General features: G+C 40.6%; 1 protein-coding gene across 1 annotated transcript in view; it reads right to left on the bottom strand.

The window, feature by feature from the left end:
- The window catches only part of ST6GALNAC3 (ST6 (alpha-N-acetyl-neuraminyl-2,3-beta-galactosyl-1,3)-N-acetylgalactosaminide alpha-2,6-sialyltransferase 3), a 517,233-nt gene that overhangs the window by 296,883 nt on the left and 200,532 nt on the right, over positions 1–19,818 (bottom strand). The window contains 1 exon segment of the mRNA XM_006767210.2: positions 1–48. Coding sequence (XP_006767273.1) covers positions 1–48 — 48 coding nt within the window.

Raw genomic sequence — 19,818 nt, 5'->3', positions numbered from 1 at the left:
CAGGAAGAGAAACGCTGCTATGAAGCTCACTGCAATCACAGACTTTCTCTATAAAACATTTTTAAAAAAGAGAGAGAGAGAGAAGAAGGAATGAATGACTTTCAACCAAAAGCAGTTACAGAGGTTCCTTTATTACTCTCCCTTTCTCCTTCACCGGTATCAAAGGATGCTGTCATTTAGGATATTTTTATCTGGAAACAGAAAATAATTATTTGGTGACTGGTCTGCCTTAGTGTGCTAAGCCTCTGAGAGTAAGCAAAGCAGCTTTCTTGGGTTATCTTTCCATTCCATTCCTACCCTTTCCTACCTGTCTATCTTCCTTGACAACTCTTATTCAATATTCAAATCCAAAAGAGACATTCCCAACCATGGGAAGCCCTTGTTAACTGCTCAGTTTCCTCCTCACCATCATCTCTTCATCCCCAACATATTTACCCTACTCGAAGTAAGAAGTCCTGCTACTCCCATACTTTAAGGCACTTTTATTGCACACTTTTCATTGTACAATTATTTATGTGACTCTCCCTCCATGTAATTGTGAGTTCCTGGAGAACTGGGATATACTATGTCATACTGATCTCTGTTTCCAAGTACCTTACATACTATACTAATAGACACCCAACAAACGCTTGAGTGAATGAATGAATGAATGAATGAATGGGTAAGTTTTTTGCATTCTTACAAAGTCCCACTATCAATCATTATTCTGTGTCTTTATCTAGCACCCTCTACGCAAAGGAAACTTTAACCTGTGCTATAAGATATGCACAAGTAAGACATGAAAAGCTAACAATAGGGCAGGAACAAATCCGTGCAAGCATCATACGAATATCCCCCGAAATGTGCTGCTATGGAACAAGAGCAGGAGCGACTGCGTCTGATTGGGGAAAGCAGAGATGTATTGGAGCCTGAGCTTACTAAAATATCCTCCAGGGCTTTCTAGGAGGAAGGAACAGAGCAAACAGGCAAGGAAACATGGGGTTATTCCTAACCACATGCCACTTTGTTTTACTAGGGCACAGAGAACTAGAAAATGCTGGAAACACAAGTGATAACTCTAGGGACTGCCTTGGATACCAAGCTGAGAAATTCACTGAATTTTCTAGGTGATAATAAACCAAAGGAGGTTTCTGTTTAATTTTTTAAGGTGACTGTTATAAGTTACTATCAAACCTCAGTATTTAAGATGCTTTGAGCAGGATGAGACTAAAAGTTGGAGCTACTTAGCAGGTTATTCCAATTGGCTAGGATAGAGGTAATGAGGGATGGACAACTAGAGCAGTGGCAGGGGGAATAAAAAGGTGGGAAAAGACATAAGAAAATGTAGGTAAAAGGCAGAGAACTTGGTCACTGGTTGGATAGAATTGGCAGACAGAAAATTCAGAGATGCCCAATATTTTGAGTGTCAGTAACTGTAATAATACTGGTTATTTCAGGGGAGACCAGCGTGGGTAGAGCCAGAACTGATACAATAAGAAGACAGAGCCCTGGGCTTCCTAAGTCCTGGTGTTCAGAGCCTGGTTGGTGATCTGGATGGAACTGTCAAGGAGTCAGGCTAAGGTCAAGGTTGAAACTCTGCTTTCAAATCCAGGGCGAAGACACACAAACTGTTCCTCCATGAAGTTGGGCTTGGCCCCTGATTCTTCTTCAAACTTAAGGGAAAACAAGTATCTTTTTGGGAATGACTAAATATGTTTGAGGTTGTTGCTGTGGTTCTAGATTACCACTTCTTGGTGTAATCAGTTTCTTTTTGCTCTTTACAGAACGTCCCAAAAGGAGAAAAGAAATCCAAAGCTAGCCCCTTATCCTCTCTGGGCCCATGGTCATAGTGTCTCTCTGGCCAGAAGATAAGCCCCCACAAATCAGAGACACCCAAAGGGAATTTTTGCTCTTACTCAGCCTCTGTAATTTGTAAAAATTCCATCCCTCTGTCTAACCAGCCTAATTTTTCTATTGTCTGAAATTCCCTTGAGTTCTGCCTCTTCAAAATCCCTTATCTCACCACTAACTACCACAGCCTTACCCCATTTAACCTTCTAATCATGAAAACCCATGCTAATTTGCACCTCTGTAGAAGCATTATGTCCACAACATTGCAATGTGTCAAGGTAACAGCTTAAATGAGGTGATGGATCTTACAAGTTAAAGGGACATAGACCAGAACAGATGGCTAAATAAAAGCAAAGAGGCCAGTCACCCATTAAGTAAACAGGTAAGAACTTTTCACCACCATCTGGTAGCTTGTTGCAAACAGCAGCTTGCTTTGAAGGAGACCCAGATGGGATTTGTGCCTTTGTCTAGTCCAGAGCCCAGCATGGCTCTGATTCTCTTTGTTGTCACACTGCATTGTATGGCTGGGGGTCTGGGGAAAAAGGTGTGGACAGTCTTTCTGAATTATCCGATTGTATATAATAACACATACATGAGAAGAAAACAAACCATTTTGAGAGAAACGACAATATGGAATGAAATCATAGTTGTAAAAGCTTGCTCCCTAGTAATACATGTCTGCTTCCCATGTCCTATAAAAGGGAGCTAGGTGATAAGCACAGAGAGGATGCAGCAAGCAAATGGAGAGTGGAAGCCAGACACCATCTCCCTTTGACCTGAAGTCATATTCTACAGTGGGTAGAAGTGTTCCTTTCATAGCTCAGGCTTCCAGCTCAATATCTGTTGTGTTGTCTGGACCTGATTCTTTACTTCTCTTCATGCTTCCACATTCCAGTTTAACATGAAAGCATTCCCATGGTGCTGATATAAAACCTCCCTGAAATTTCACTCAAAAAGGTGTAACTTGGCAAGAACAACAGGACTTAACATGAATATGTGTTCTTATAGTAGTCACTCTGTGAAGTCATGACCTTGAGCTTCAGGAATTAAAACAAAACCACAGACGAGGCTTTTTGAAGTCTACACATACCAGAATGTAGTGAGGATGTGTGTGTGTGTGTGTGTGTGTGTGTGTGTGTGTGTGTGTGTTGGGGAAGTAACAAAATCCTGATATGCATGATTTATATGAAGGTATTCACTCCTTCAAGTCACAATTGATCATTAAGTTCATATACTGTATAGACTTGGTGAGGTGCAGAAAAACAGAAATAAGCCCCAAAAGACAGACCATGCTTACAAAGAGTCACAACCTAGTGCAGCTGGCAAGTAAACAGAAAAGTATAATCCCATGTATTACAGGAGGTGACGGAGTTATGCTCAGGGTGCTGGGCAACCCAGAAGAAGCAGGGTTCGGTAGTGCAGAACAAATCAGGGAATGCATACCTGGAAAGGTGGTATTTAAATGGAGTCTTGAAGAATGAGAAGGGATTAGACAAGCAAAGATGGAAGGGCATTCCAGACAGAGGGAACAGCATAGGCTAATGCACAGAATTTTGAAAGGCCTTAATTTGGTCAGAAACCTGCAAGTCATTTGATAGTAAAAGTATGTAGATTTTATGTGGTAGGAGGTAATACTAGGTAAGTAAACAGGATTCAATCATAAAACAAACAATAGACAAATACATTAACTCAGATAAAATTATCTTTCTTATCTATGTTACTTTAGGATAATAAAAGGATAAATGTATAAAAGTACCATGTTTTAGAATTCTTCACTTTCCAAACATATGCAAATATGTCAACCAGTTCATTTTATTAGAAACTGCTATGTAACATACCACAGTGCCCTGCTTCCAATTGTTTGACTTAAGTTTATTCACTCAGTGGCTTGTTTCTGAGTCCCGCACTGTCAGTGGGTGCTAGTGGGGCCTGTACCATCAGAGCGTGGTAGCGGCAGCGGGAGCAGGGCTGCTGGCAGACAGGGGACTGGGGGCTGTGGTACAAGGGGCTGGGCGGGGGCGTGGAGGATGGGCCAAGACCCGCCCCTGTGCCCACCACAGCTTCATGGCCCACAGTTCCTTTCAAGGTGCATGAATTCGTGCACTGGGCCCCTAGTTATTATTATAATATGACCACAAATTATCAGAGCTTTGGTGGACAGAACAAATTTGTCCAGCCTATGTAAATGCATGACAATTACAGATATCTTTTTCTCAAATATTCCAAGCAGCAAGTCTACCAACAATCAGTAAATTAGAAGATGCTACCTATTTATACATGTGTTCTATGTCTAACAATTTGTTTATGGAAGTGATCACTGCTGCCTGTATTGAAGTAATCAAAGTATCCCCTAGATTCAACAACCAACAATCAGATAAGCAAAAACAACAGTAAGGACTTGTCAAGTTTATAATGTAGAAGACAGCTCAACAAACTTTTGTACTACAAAAAGACTGGCATAAACTTCATAAGCTGTTCCCCTAACATCAGAAGCATGAACATTCAATGACACTATATGTAGAAAATGCAGAATATAGTTTTGGACCCATAGTGAGCACTCAAAAACCAGACATCCTATATAATAAAAGGCTAATATACAAATAGACCGAGCGGCAGAACAACCGAGCAACCAAACAACCGGTCGTTATGACATGCACTGACCACCAGGGGGCACACGTGCGAACCATGGTGGGCATCAGCCGCAGCAGGATGGTGGAGCAGGTGAGTGGGGATGCCAGACCAAGGCGGGGCACCAATCACTGTCATCAGGGCGAGCCCCTAGTGGTTACTGAAAACTCTTTGCTCCCACGCGCCGCAGTCTTGCCCAGCACTTATACCTGTTGTCAGCGCCGGCCCTGCTCCTACCCACTGCCATCACCAGAGCCGCCACTCACACCCACTGCTGGCACCTGGTGCCAGCCCTGATCACTTGGTTCCATCAGCAGGTGCGAGCGGCAGCTGTGAGCCCTGATAGCCCCTCAGGGCTTCTCCACCTCTCCCTGCTCCTGAGGGTTGATCGGGGCTGGCAGCTGCCTCTGGCACCCACTGCTGATGACAGCCCCACTTGCACCCACTGACGGCACTGGCCCTGCTCGCACCCGCAGCTGGCATCCGGCGCCAGTCCCAATCACTCCGCACTGTCAGTGGGTGCTAGTGGGGCCTGTGCCATCAGAGCGTGGTAGTGGCAGCAGGAACAGGGCTGCTGGCAGACAGGGGACTGGGGGCTGCAGCACAAGGGGCTGGGCAGGGGCATGGAGGATGGGCCGAGACCCACCTCTGTGCCCACCACAGCTTCATGGCCCACAGTTCCTTTCAAGGTGCATGAATTCGTGCACTGGGCCCCTAGTTATTATTATAATATGACCACAAATTATCAGAGCTTTGGTGGACAGAACAAATTTGTCCAGCCTATGTAAATGCATGACAATTACTTAGAGTTATCTTTTTCTCAAATATTCCAAGCAGCTGCAAAACCTTGAACTATTCAGTGCAACTTATCCACACAAGCTCTAAGAGAGTGTCCCTGTGCCCAAACAGATCTGATGAGTTGCTTTAGGGAAAGCTTTCTCCTTCTGTTCTTCATTTTGGGCAAGTCTGATGGGGCCTTTAACAGCTGAGACATTTAGAGTTTAGTCCCCTCTGTGCTGCAAAAATATGTGTCAAAAATGTGGCATTCTAGTTACTTGCTCTTTAGAGTTGGAATATCATTTATCAGACTTATAGCAGAAATACCTATTTCAAAATAAAACCCACAGAGAATTCATGATTTAGAAAGAAAACAATTGCAGGAATGTGGACCTAGCAAATTTGGAAGCTATATTTATATCTGTATATTTTTATTTTTTTTCTACCACAGAGCTAGTCTTTAACCACAATGTCTTTAACTATTAATTTAGTCAGTTGCTATTTTGTTTTGTTTCTTTTTCATAAATAATAAACAACAGTATAAAGGTGTATTTCTTTATTGAAATAGTATTACTAAATGACTGAAGTAGTTTCTTACTGGGATAAAATAATGCACACTTTTATCCATACGCTTTCATTTACCCAATCTACACTAATAAAAGAGAAAGATGCAAACTGACTATACCTTCACGATGCTCACCAGCCAATCAGGAGTGAGTATGCAAATTAACCCAAGAAAGATGTTAGGTTAATTTGCATACACAGGCGCTGAGCAGCTGGGCAGGACACTTGCATCCCGCAGGTGTTCTGCACGCCCCTGCCACTCCTGGCTTCTGGGCAGCGTGGGAAGGCAGAAAGGCAGCTCTGGACCAGAGCGAAGGCGGTGCCGCAGCTACGGGAAGGAAGGCCCATTCTTGCACGAATCTTCATGCATCGGGCCTCTAGTAATAAATATAAAAGAAAATGTCAATTGTATTATTTGTATGAGTGTTTAATCACCTCACACATTGATGAGCCCCTACCCATTACCTATTTGTGACCTTATCAAATACAAATTATTCCCCCATGTAAAAAGTTGTGTAATCAGTGTAATTCTGCCTTATGCCACTGGTTAAGCTTCAAGTCTGGTTCTCCATAAATGCAATAAAGCTACTTCCCATTTGTACAGGATAAAGCAGCAAAGCTCAGATTATATAAATGAAGTCTTTATTTGTTTTGTTTTAGCTATTGAATCAACAAACTGTGTATGGATCCTGCTTATTAAACTATACTGAGCCATGGGGAAACTCTCACTCATTTGTTGGGAGATAAGAAAAGGAGGATAATAAAAGGTAGACAGACCTAGATTGGTGGAGTCCATTCAGGAGCTTGTCAAGGCCAGCCTTAAGCAGCATAGCTGGTGATAGAACTATTGAGGTCATCAAGAACCGAATAGTGAATGTCTAACAATGTCAACATGGGAGGATAAGTAGCATTTCAGAATCCAGGAAGCAGGAAAAGAAATAGACTTTGAGACCCTAACTGGTTTTGCTCAGTGGATAGAGCATCAATTGGCCTGCGGACTGAAGGGTCCCGGGTTCAATTCTGGTCAGGGGCGCATGGCTGGGTTGTGGGCTCGATCCTCAGTAGGGGACATGCAAGAGGTAGCCAATCAATGATTCTCTCTCATTACTGATGTTTCTATCTCTCTCTACCTCTCCCTTCCTCTGAAATCAATACTAAATTATTTTAAAAACAGAAATGGATTTTGAGAGCAGACTTTAAAGAAGGCAGGCAAAATGGAGCTGGAGAGGCAAGAAAGGATCTGATATGGAAAGTCTTACATATTTTGCCATAGAGTCTGGCATGATCTACAGGATCAGACTTGATTTTGGAAAGCTCACCCTGGAAGTGGTGTATCAATAAATAGAGGGGGTGGTGGAAAGACCATTGTGGGGGCGGGGGGGGGAGTGACAAGAGCAACAATGACAACTTCATCAAATATCACTAGTGGACATTAAATGATCAATATGAAAAGTGCAATCGTTACTTTCAGAGATTAGCCTTTCTTCTCCAAGTAGGGGCACTGGGAATAAAGTCTAGATAGAGTGTGTATATATAAATAATCATCATAGTCTTAACAGAAAATATTTCAGTGTTATCAGTTGGAGAAATACTTCTGTAATTCCCATTTTCCAGACACCCATCCCCAAAAAAAGAGATATAGAAAGATTAAGTGACTTGCCCAAGGTCATAGAGCAAGGACACAGTAAAGACAAGTATTGAACTCAGATATTCTGACCCTGGAGCCTGTGTTCTAGTGACTGAATTAACTAAGTTGTTAATTGTTATTCATACCAATGGAATTGCTCTTATAAAACTGCTTCATAAATTTTAAAACTGGTACTAGCCCTGAAGTAGATTTTGTAATACTTTTTGTCAATAAACAAAATACTTAATTCATAGGGAAAATTAAGAGGCTGATCTGGAGCATGGTAATTATATTTACTTCAAAAATCAGTAATTTGTGGGCAAATTTAATTCGTTTTGCCGAAATCTGGCTCTATTCCCAGTACCAAAAAGACAACTACTGGGGACCATTGGTTAGCACTCAGGGAAAATAATGCAATTATTTTTCCACTTCTGCTAGAAAACATTAGGAGCCTTTGTCAATCAATAGTGTGGTATCTTATTGCAGGCAGTTCGTAAGAACCAATGTGATAGAACAGATATGTCTTCCATTCTCAGCCCCACAATTCCACGATCCTTTTATTCAATAAGGATGCAGCTAAACAACAAAATATTGATCATTTTTTGTTTCAAAATAAAAGAAGAAAAAGGTTAAAAATAGTAGAACACCATCAATATGTCGACCCGTGTTAAGAATTTGAAGCCCACATCAACATTTCACTTTCAGACTTGGGTATAATCCAGTAAGAATTTACACACCCAACAAACAAAAAACAGAGGGAATAGAGTTCTCATGGGCAAAACTGTCATAAATTATTCCATGCAAAAAGCTAGGCCTAGGGAAAAATTACCAGTGCCAAAATTCCCTCAGGGATATTTTTCCCCAACAGAGACTTCCTATAGCTGCAAACACTATAGAGAAGTTCAAGTAAACACAAGCATTATGAGTTTGTCAGATGATATGATAAGAAATCCCACTGAACGCTCTAACACCTATTTGAAAAGCATAATGAAAAATGTTTTTAATATACCTGCACATTTTTCTTATTTCATTTGAGGAGGGAATTTAGGTTTTTCTGGCCAGATTTGACTTTTAAACCACTACAATATCAAATGAAACAATCATGGCTACATTCACTGAGTTTGTTTCATTTTGTAAAATTATATAAAAGCAGTTCTATCTCATTTTGCCACTACACCTTTACCAAATTACTTCAGCATATGTCCTTTCCCATAGCAGAAAGAAATCAAAGCTCTTCAGAAACCCAAGATAAAGTTAAAGATTAATACTGCTTATCTGGTATGAAGAGTCCAGGAAGCAGACTCTCAGTGTGGCTGTACAAACAGACAGAGAAAAATGTAATCCAAATGGTTGGTTCTCATGAGGAGACCATTAGAGATGGGGGCAGATGGCCCTGCAATTATTTCTTTTTTTCATTAGATGTTTGTAATACAAGAAGGAATATGTTGCAGGCCCCTGCTGTCCTCTCTCTGTGCCCCTAGCATTCCATTGAGGAAAGACAGGTACTAACTAACCAGGGACAATGAAAGTACATAGAGCAGGTGCTTTTGTTGTATTCTCAACCACTTCACCTTCATGGCCTTGTTTGATTTCTGCAAACATCTGCTGGTATCTTTCACTATTAAAGAAGTAAGTTTGTCTCCTATATTCGAACTAGTGGCCCAGTGCACAAATTCGTACACAATGAAAGGAAATTAATTAGAAGAAATATTTTAATATCACTATTCACCCTTTCTCTACAATAACCGTCAACCAAATTCATGATCGACAATGACAGATCGAAACGCACACGTGCAATTGGCACCAGTGAGAGCTTTATATATATTGTGCATGCAAGAGTCAACTTAGCTTTTTATAGAAAAAAAACTTGCTTAATTAGACTTGCTTTCTGATTTAGCTAAATTTTTTCCAGCCCAGTAAAGCACCCCAAATTCTCTTTCAGGTAATTCTCAGCAACACAGCAGTAAATACCAACACAAAGCAGATTATTATTGTAGATCACACAGGGAAAACAAAGAGTAAAATATTTAACTGCAGCAGTGTTTGACTATATTCTGTGCAGTGAGAAAACCTGAAGTCATTTTAGGTCCACCATTTCTTACTTCTTTTCAGTTGGGTCAAGTTTCTAAGCTTTCTAAATCTCTGTTTTCTGGCTAATCAAAAGAAAATAGGATTCCACCAAGTCTCCTATCTACCTCCAGGACTTCTGTGAGGATCAAATGAGATGAAGCACAGGCAAACACTTCACAGACATTTTGTTAAAGTGTGAAATGTTTCCACCTGGCAATAAAGCAAGTCGCGTTCCTGTGAAGAAACTCCAAGCAGGCTAGTTGCAAGGGAGAGGAAGCCAGGCATTACTACATGACATCATTACCCGGTGCCCACAGCCACCATTTCCGGGCTGGGCTGGGCTGTGGGCCACACTTTGCACCATCATGTCTCAACAGCATAGGCTGCGATTTGGTGGGATGTCGCTCCGGGACAGTGGCGGGGCCTATGTCCCACTTGGAGGAAGCCAAGTATTGCTTTGTGGGCACCAGGTCCGTGGTGCCGTTTCTCTGTAAATGGTCAATGCGTGTCACGGCAGCTCCTACGTTGAGCATCTGCCCCCTGGTGGTAGTGTTTGTCATAGCGACCAGTCGGACAGCCAAACACTTACCATATTAGCCTTTTATATATACAGATTCTTACTTTGGAGACATTGTTTGAGACATTGACGTGGAGCATAAGGGCAAAATTCTGGTCGTCTTAGAGTCATTGGAGCCCTAGGGAGTCCTTCTCAGAGGTTATTAGGACCATGATAAGAATAAGGACAATGAGGATGATGGTGATGACACCAACTGGGACCTCTTATTTTTCTGTGAATCCACCTGACCTTCATTAAACAGCATTTTTCTTTTCAAGTGCATTCAGATCTATCACCTCACATGACTTTCCATATAAGTAGAAAGAGAAGGCTTTTTCCTTGAGTCTCATCTTTCATCTCTCTTTTCATGCCCTCCACGCTTCAGGCTGGACTTCTCACCATTCTCCAAAGCCCAGCCTTTGTCCAGGCTGCTCCTCACTGGTGCCCTGCTGTTTTTGACCATCCCCATCTATACAAGTTCAAATATGACTCAGCTCAAATAACGTTTCCTCCCTAAAGTCTTCTCTTCCTCCCTGGCTTCCTGTTCATGGAGAAGAAGGTGAAGTGGGGGCAGGGTGGGTGAAGAAGGAAAATGGAGGAAAGGAGTAAGGAAGAGAGGGGGAGGGAGGAAAAGATTCCCCTATAATTTTATGTTTAAATGTTTCTTAAGTACGTGAACAGAGTCTGAGAATTCTCCCTCTCAACACAGTGTCTTGAATTTAGTCAGTAAATACTGGTAGAAGACATGAGAAAAATAAAGAAGAGAAAGAAAAAGGGATGGAGGAATTAAAACTTATTCTCTTCTAAATACACACAATAAATTATCCCCCAAAATTCAGATTAGGATCATTAGAAAAAATACATTTTTCATTAAGGGGAAGACCTACAAATATTATTTTCTTGTTTCCTCTTAATATATCTCCCTTGGAGATTTCTCTGTACGTTTGATGTGGGTGTGGTGGCAGGTGGGGGAAGAGAAATAGGATGGGAAGACAAAGTGAAGTGAGAAGAATTTGAGTTTTGGTTGAACTGGACTTTTCATTGAGAATTGCTTTGAAGTTCCTGATAGATAGAACGTGCAGGCCTGAATGGTAGCAGACCTGCTTAGAGCAACATCCTTTATATGACACATAATGAAAAGACAAGAGTTCATATTTTTTAGAAAACCAGCTTTTGTCTGAGAAAAAAAACTTAAGGCAAGAATCCTGCATCAGGGAGTGAAAAGTGGATAACAAAAGGATACTCTGTTCTTCTAACAAGGACATTGGCCCATTTTCTGAGCTGTGTGCTCAGCAAGTATCAGGTACTATGAGCAGTACCTTCCAGGAATGACAACGGGTGGCCACCAGCAGCCAGTCTGTAGACTCAGAATGGTCGAGCTACACTGAATGAGTTAATACACGCGAACGTGGGCTCAGGTTCCTGCTTAACTTCTTTGGGCCTCTGTTTTCTTATCTGAAATTGGGGCAGCAATAGTACCTATCTAAAGAGCCTTAAAACACTGCCTGGCAAAGGGAACGTGCCCTGTAAATGGTAAATTTATTGTTACAGTATTTCATCAAATCTAAGATATGTCAATTGTTAGTCACACTATTACTCTAAATATGGTAAGAATAACGAGATGGGGAGTCTAATAAGAAACCTCTGCAAAAAGCTAAGACACCAAAATGGTATTCCCCTAAAGTTATAATATTATAGAAATAAAGCTTGCATTCAGAAAGAAAGGCACAGCAAGAAGAGAGAAAGGAAAAATAAACTCTTCTGAGAATTTGAACCACATGCAGGTACTCAAGCAGGTTTTTGATATAAGTTCACACTACCAGTGCGATTTAAGAAAAACTCAGTAAATAATTCAATTCGAAGTGGTCTCAGGGTGGAAATGTCCCCAGGTGATTTGTAAAAAAACAAAACACACACACACACACACACACACACACACACACAAATCCTATCTGGGAGAATTTAACTTTATTGCAGGTTAATAGCAATTGCAAAGTGGTATTGTGTATGAGACACACCTCAATCTCAGAAATGAGAAAAAAAGGGGAAAACATTTGAAAATCAATAAAATATGATGGTGTTGTCATCATAGCACTAATCCTTGTCGTGATCACCATCATCATCATCCTAGGGAGCAAAGAGAATCGGGCCTCAACTATTTTAAATATCTTCCCTCACCCTATACCCTAAAGAAAGCATAACCACAAGTCCATAAAGAAAAGATGACAAGGAATCCTGAAGTTGCCTAAGACATTGGATTCACTAACATAAAAATCTGGGGCTTTATCTTCTGTTTCAGACTCTGCAAATAAAACAAAACAAAACAAAACAAAAAAACCTTCTCTTTTGAACATGTTTAGACAACCTTATATATATGTGCATCTGAACCCCATCCCCAGGTCAGATATCAACTGTGGCAACTCCCAGCCTCTCTCTAAGGAACAGACACTGTTCTCTTGTAGGTCAAAGTTGAGCCGTGGCAGAGGAACGCTTACATAGTAAAGGGTCTTTTGCTGAACACAAGCAGAGGTTTGCCAGAGCACAGGTCTCATGGTGGTAATAAATAGTATTGTGCCAAGAACACTTGAATTTCTAAGTAAGACCGTTTTCCTATCAATTCTGGATTTAATATTGCATTGACAGTAATTTGAATTGCTCATGCAGCATAAAGCATACTAGCTTATTACTTAGAGTCTCTGTGCTGGAATAGCAAAGGCAGAAAGATCTCCACTGTTAAACAGAAGCCTAGAAATGCATGCTCTGGACTTGTCCTGGTATCAGTGAATCTTCAATATATTTTTATCATAACCAGATGAGTTAGTGCCATTTTTCTAAAACCTACTAGCCACCTCTATTTAGATGGCTACTCCAATTCAATAGTCCAAACCCACGTTACTGATACCCCCTCTCCAATCCAGCCTTCCTCACCAATACTGTCCTCCTGAGTAGCTACCACGAAAGTTACTTGGCACCCCAACAACTGAGATCTTAGTTCTACTTAGTAGCTAGATGATCTTGAGCATCTTACGTTTTTGTCCCTGTACCTCATCTGCAAAATGATAGTCATTTTGAAAATCGAATAATGAGATGACACCCTAGCTTAGTGCCTAGCACAGAGCAGGCTTTCAAAGGCCATTCGTTTCCTTCTTATCTCCACATAGCAGGTCCCTTCCACAAGCTATTGTTCTTTCCAGAAATGTCTTTCCCTTTCCTTTCTCTGTCAGGAAAACTGTTCCCTATTCTTCAAGACCAAACCCCAACATCGCCTCTATGGTCCTGACCCACCAGGAAGAGTTCAGAACACTTAGTTCTGAAGCATACTTAACATCATGTCATAATTACTTGATTGTCAATCAACCTTCATCATTCAACCAAATTCACAGCGCTGGACACTGCTGACCAAATATAGCACCACTTCCCCGAATTAGGGTGCGATTTCAATACCTTTCAACTCAATGCTCCAGGCAGTAGTGGTACTAATCAGTGCAACCTGGCATATTACCCCGCTAGCACAAAACAGGTAACAGTTTGAGGTCAAAGGCTAGGTCTTGATAAATCTTACAACCCATGTGACCATGCGGAAGACTGTTACCCTCTTTAGCCCAGTGGAATGGAATGTTTTTAGGATCCTAGCTGGCTCTCAAATCTAAGACTCTGTAGTGATGACCCAGGGACCCTGACTGGCCAGAGCTGGCGTCATTACAAGGCAGACTGGCAGCACAGCTGTGTACGTGGTTCCTACTCAGGGTACAATCCCATATCTTGTCACAGAGTTAGACATGCCTTCAGACACTCACAAATTGAGCCCAGTGTCTACGAAATTGAAATAGAAATGGGGTGAGAATTTCTGATCTTTCAACTTGGTAGATAGCAGCTGCCATTTACTAAAGCCTACCTGATTGCAGCTATTTTGTACCTGCTGAGAAAAACTTTGCAGCAAAAGAGATTATTTCCTTTTTAACTCTTGTCTAAAAGGAAGAGTCCATTTTTTTCACCCCGTTATACAGAATTGGATCAAGTTCAATCTCCCTTGTGTATATGGGCACTGATGGGTTAACACAGCTGGTCAAACCACTTCCACTAAGCTGTGGCACTCACAATAGGAATATCAGATGCCCACTGAGTTAGTTTGTTCAAAACCTGAAGTAAAAGCAAAGGCGGTCTGAAATTTTTCATTTGTATGCATATTTCTTAGAATAAGAAAACAAAATTCTGTTTTTGTTTCTTACATGTGGCTGCATAAAGATGAAGATTTCTCTGAAGATTATTTGCTCATTCTATAAGCCAAATATTCAGATTTAATCAGCAAACATTATCATAAAAATATACACAAAGGTAGTTCCAGGGGAAGAAGTACCAATGAAGAGTTGTGACAAAGTAAAAGCCATTTCCCCAAACTTTAGAAATACATTCCGTGGACGGGATGTAAACTTATGCTAAATCTTAACATTTCAACTAAAAATCTGTGCTCTGTGTCCAAGACCCAGCCTAGGTGGGCATTCTTCTGTAGAATTATGACTGAACCTCCCCTGAATATCGTTCACTGTTGCAATGGCTGGCTTAATATCACTTTCCCTGCTAGACTGGGAGCTCTTGAAAAATAGAAACTCTGTTTTATTCACCAATGTTTCCCCATTGGCAAAAGCAGCCAAGCCAGAAGCCTCAAGTACACAAACCTTGAAAACACATGAGGAATCTGCAAACAGTTTTGGGGCCCCAAGCGAGCACAGCACGGCTCATCTCCTTTAACTGTGCATCCATTGGCTGAGCTCAGCAACAAGGGTAAGGCCACATACCTCCACACCCTCGTTTATTCTCAAGCACCTAACCATCAATTCATCAGATGCTGCTTAGAAAACACATAATTACTCTTCACTTTAAAATGATATTTGCTAAATTTGCTGGGTAGTTTTCCAAAGCACGAAGCTGGCCGATGGTCTTAGCACAGTTTGACATTTTCCTGCATTTTGTTATTTTTAGACAGTATTTTGCAAACCAGACTTTGCTCCTGATTTTAACAAAGCCTTTTCTTCCGGAGCAAAATATATGAGCAGTTCAGCAAGACAGGGCAACTTTTATCTGCAAAAAATCTGCTTTTCAGCAGGGCAGTCAAAACGAGCAAAACAGAGGCAAACACATGCAATATTTCCTAACTGTGAATTGTGACTCTTTTCTCCTGTGGGATGTGCAAGTGGCAAGATAGTTTATTCTCAGGTGGCACTGATAGCAGGTCCTGAATACTTCTAAATATATCACTTTCATTGCCTTTTATATTGAATTACTGTGAAAGAAAAAAATACTTTTGTGAGAATTTCAAAATCAAAATACCCCAGGATCTTTTAGAATCCACCTCAAGACATAAAGAAAAACTTAAGAAAACAAAAAATTCTGGTCTGCCAAGGATACCAAATACCACTCCCACTGAGAGAGGGCCCCTTCTCAGAAAAGGAGACGTTATCAAATATTTATGGTGACTTTCAGGGACAAACAGTAAGTGTTCTACTTGGGGTTCAGGCACTCTGAGCTCTGTCTCTGCTGCTTTGGAATTTGCCATTAAATGGACAAAATTTGCCCCAGGGTACTTTGCCTGTTACATCCGCACAGCCCACTAGCTCCTCCTGGGACTTGGGTTAAGATGCTTCCTATGGCATACATCACCAGAAATCTCACCTCTCCATTGTCCCTCAGTAATAAAGATTCTTGTTCAATATATATCATGTCTTGGTTTTTCAGATACATTTTCGGTAGAGTTTCTATTCTTTCCACTCAATCAAGAACTCAACAAGCAAAGGTAAGTTGTTTTAACTCCTTTAAGTTCAGGCTTGTCATTTTCTATTTAGGTGAGAGGAAGTTGTCTGTATAATAAGACAAAGTCCAAGTGGCTTTGCATGATATAAAAACCTTTTTAGGATCTGGTGTCTATTCGCTCAGCCTATCAGCCTCCCCAGGTTCATACTTCATACCTTAGCTGTTATAGGTGCCCTGTGGTTCTTGTAAAGCTCCATGCCATTTGATGGCTGCATACATTCCTTCTACTCAAAATTTCAATTCAGGAAAAAAATAAAAACAAAAAAAACAAAATAATCTGTCTTCATACTCTGAAAACTTCACCTTCTCTCAGAGAGTTCCCCTACCCTTTCTATTGTCTCATCAGGAAATTAGTTAGTCCCTGGATTCTTGTGGAGCCCATAGCCAGATAGATAGATAGATAGATAGATAGATAGACAGACTAGTAAAATAGGTATAGATATAATACAAATTTTATACATAGATATACATGTTATAATTATAGTCTCATTAATTGAGCTCCTACTATGTGTGTAGAATTGTGCTGGACTCTTTACACACTGCAATCTATGTAAATACTCTTATTGCCAACCCCTTTTGTACAGTTGAGGAAACTGTTAGTCAAAGGGGACAAATGAAGACAGCAGCTAGTAAGTAGTGATGTTAAAATTCAATAAAGATGTCTAAAATGCTAGTGATCATTTCTTTATACCTCTAGAGTACCTTAATTCATGACCCTGTATTTATTTAGTTTTATGTCTGTCTATTCCAATAAATTATAATACCTTGAAGAAATGACTACATCTTAAGCCCCTAGTCTTGGAAACTCATTCTTTGGCACATATTAGGTACTCAAGAAAGGTTGGTGAAAATAAGCATTTTTACCGTGCATGTAATTGGTCAGCAGAAAAAGGAACCCAGGAGTGGTAGCAGCTGGGCCTATGACCTTGCTGGGATTTCCTTTTCTCTGGGACTGTGAGGAGGGAAATAGATTTTAGAAGTGAGGGATGGTCCACGTGGAGGAAAGAAATGTTTCTGTTGGGGACAGGGGAAGCTGGGAGTTCCATCGCATTTCCTGCAATCTGCTCTTAGATATCTGCCTTGCCAGGAGAGCCTGCCCTCAGAACACAGGACCACACACCCTGCCTCCATCTTTCCAAGCACTGGGGTGAAAAACCACAAAGGAAAGGAAGAATATGTATATGCCACATAATAAAAGCCTAATATGCTAAGTGTCTGGTCGTCTGTTTAACCAACCAAAGCGTAATATGCTAAAGATATGCTAAGGCCGCTCAACCTTTCACTATGACATGCACTGACCACCAGGGGGGCAGACAGTCACTATGATGTACACTGACCACCAGGGGCAGATGCTCCAACCGGTAGGTTAGCTTGCTGCTGAGGTCCGGCAGTTTGGGACTGAGCGAGATGAGCCGGACATGCCCTGGAGCCCTCCTGCAGTCCCTCCCTTGCTGGCCACCTCCCATGTCCCTCCCTGGCCCCGATCATGCCCTGGTGATATCCCTCGGCCTGGCCTGCAACCTCTCAAAATCCGGGGCCCCTCGGAGGATGTCGGAGAGCCAGTTTCGGCCCGATCATGCAAGCCAGGCCAAATGACCTCACTGGTACATGAATTCGTGCATCAAGTTCTAATATATACAATAAAATCACTCGGTGATTAAAAAAATAACTGTTCCATAAATAAAACTTCTAAAGTCGCTATGAAAAAAAGAAAAGAAATGTTGGTGAGTCAATAAATTAAATGAATGCAATAATTTGTCTCTGTGGTTTTCAGGTGAGAAAATAGTTATTGTAAGTGGAAATTGAAATGCTTGTATTATCTCTTGATGTTTTGTTTTAATCATTTTTAAGAGGTAATTTGATTTGTAGATAGAAAGACTATATTCTAACCTCAGCTCCACACTAGACAAAGTAGTTCCTATCTACAGAGTTCTAAGCTACAAAATGGAGATTTTTTTAAGGGCCCCTTCCTCCCAGATTTATGAAGTTTAACACTGATAAAACCTATACAAAGCTTTCCTTCATAAACACCAAAATCCCATATAAATGTGGAGTGGGTCAGTTCTCTTTCTCATTAGGATTGAAATTCCACAAGGGAAGGAATGATCTGTTTTTGTTGGCACTGCATTATCCTATCTCCTACATGTGGAACTCAACAAACATTTGTTGAATACACGTTCATGGTTCATTTTTAGTAAAATACTATCATGGACACTTTGGATTCTACAATAAGGTATGGTCTAGAAATGGAGAGTGAAAGCAAAGAGAGAAGTGATTCTCCATATATGCAAAGCAACAAGAATTTTCAGATTGAAAACTGGAAATAGAAGGGGAAGAGTATAATAAAAGAAAAGAAGTTTAGGAAAGTAGGAGCAAAGTAGGACCTAAGTAGGGTGAACAAAGACATTTCCTTAGAAAGAAAAGAGAATGCCCGAACTTTTACCATGTAGATATATTACAGTTCTCAATGCATATTAGTACATAAAAATGTACTGTCTCTCCCTAACACACACACACACACACACACACACACACACACTTTTACCAAGAAATTGGCTTTGATCTGCAGGTTTTATTCTTTCTCTTCCCTCTAATCCCTCCTCTCTGGAGCCGATCCCAGTGAGCTAACTTTAGATGTTAAAGAAACTTGGGTTTTCTCCTAGACAAATACACTGTACCTTTCTGAACCTCTAATCTGGGAAATGAGGATAGTAACCTACCACTTCTCATAGTAACAGGGAGTATTCAAAAAAATATACATCATGTATATGGCACATAGTGAGCACTCAGCAATATCTATGCCATTCCCTTCTCTCTATCCTCTCTCTATTCATCTTACACCATGAGAAACAATTGGTAACTACTGAGACTCAATTCAGCAGAAGTGGGAACACACATAGATACACACACACACACACACACACACTCACACATACACTCACACATACACACTCAAACACCTTACTGTTTACCAAATGCATAGTACTGAAAACTCCAACATCTCCAAAGAATAATACACTTAGTAGAACATTCTGAGAGTTTTAACAACAAAGACCCATGCTAGTAGCACCTTGAAACACAAACTCTGGGTCTCTTTAGTTTGAAAAATCTTCAAGAAGTTCTTCGATATCAAAGAACATATCTATTTTCGGTAGCTTTAAACTATAATTGTTCAGGCTCCCTGGAGGGAAAAAAATAAAACCTCATAACGAAAAAAAAGAAAAGAAAAGAAAGAAACATAAAACATCTCAATATAGGCTTCCAGAGGGGGAAAAAAATCTCTCCCTGGTTTGCAAGAATTCTTAACAGAGCTCTTCTTCTTCACATCATGGAGTGGAAGCTGCCAGGGGAAAGAACTGAGTTATAATGGGAGGAACAAGGAAAGAATCGCAGAGCTCCATAACCTGGTCAGTTTTGACAAGTTGAACATCTTTTCTTCCTTATCACAAATTATGGAAATTTGACTTACTTATTTTACCTTCAAAGATGTGAACAAAATGTATAAAATAAATAGAGTCTTCCACGGATATTTCATTTTCATAGAGTAATAGACAAACGCATTAACTTGACATAAATTATATGCTTAAATATACCAACTAACAGTATGCTACCACATAGCCATCACTCTGCTTCCTTTAAGTGGGTTGCACTTGACCTTCAAAGCCCTTGAAATGTAAAAAAACTTACTCTTTTCTGACATTTATGAGTGTCTTTTCTGCTTGACTGCCTTTTTACCGCCTGGAAATAATAGTGAAAGCATTGTAGACGAAACCTGCTATAAACGCTGACAAATAACAGGAAAGGCAGGCAGTTTTATTCCAGGCAGGTTAAAGCTAATCTAATCAAATCTAATTCTCTCTCTCTTTCTATAAGCCTACCACTGTGTCCAATTTATTTTTTGATTAGAAGTACAATATGATAGTCCTCTGTTGGACTGCAGTTAAACAATACTGAGGCC

This window comes from Myotis davidii, unplaced genomic scaffold (genome assembly GCF_000327345.1).
Source record: "Myotis davidii unplaced genomic scaffold, ASM32734v1 scaffold602, whole genome shotgun sequence".
In the NCBI taxonomy this organism is placed as follows: Eukaryota; Metazoa; Chordata; class Mammalia; order Chiroptera; family Vespertilionidae; genus Myotis; species Myotis davidii.
The sequence above is the reverse complement of the archived record's forward strand: the minus strand, read 5'-3'. Positions and strand labels throughout refer to the sequence as shown.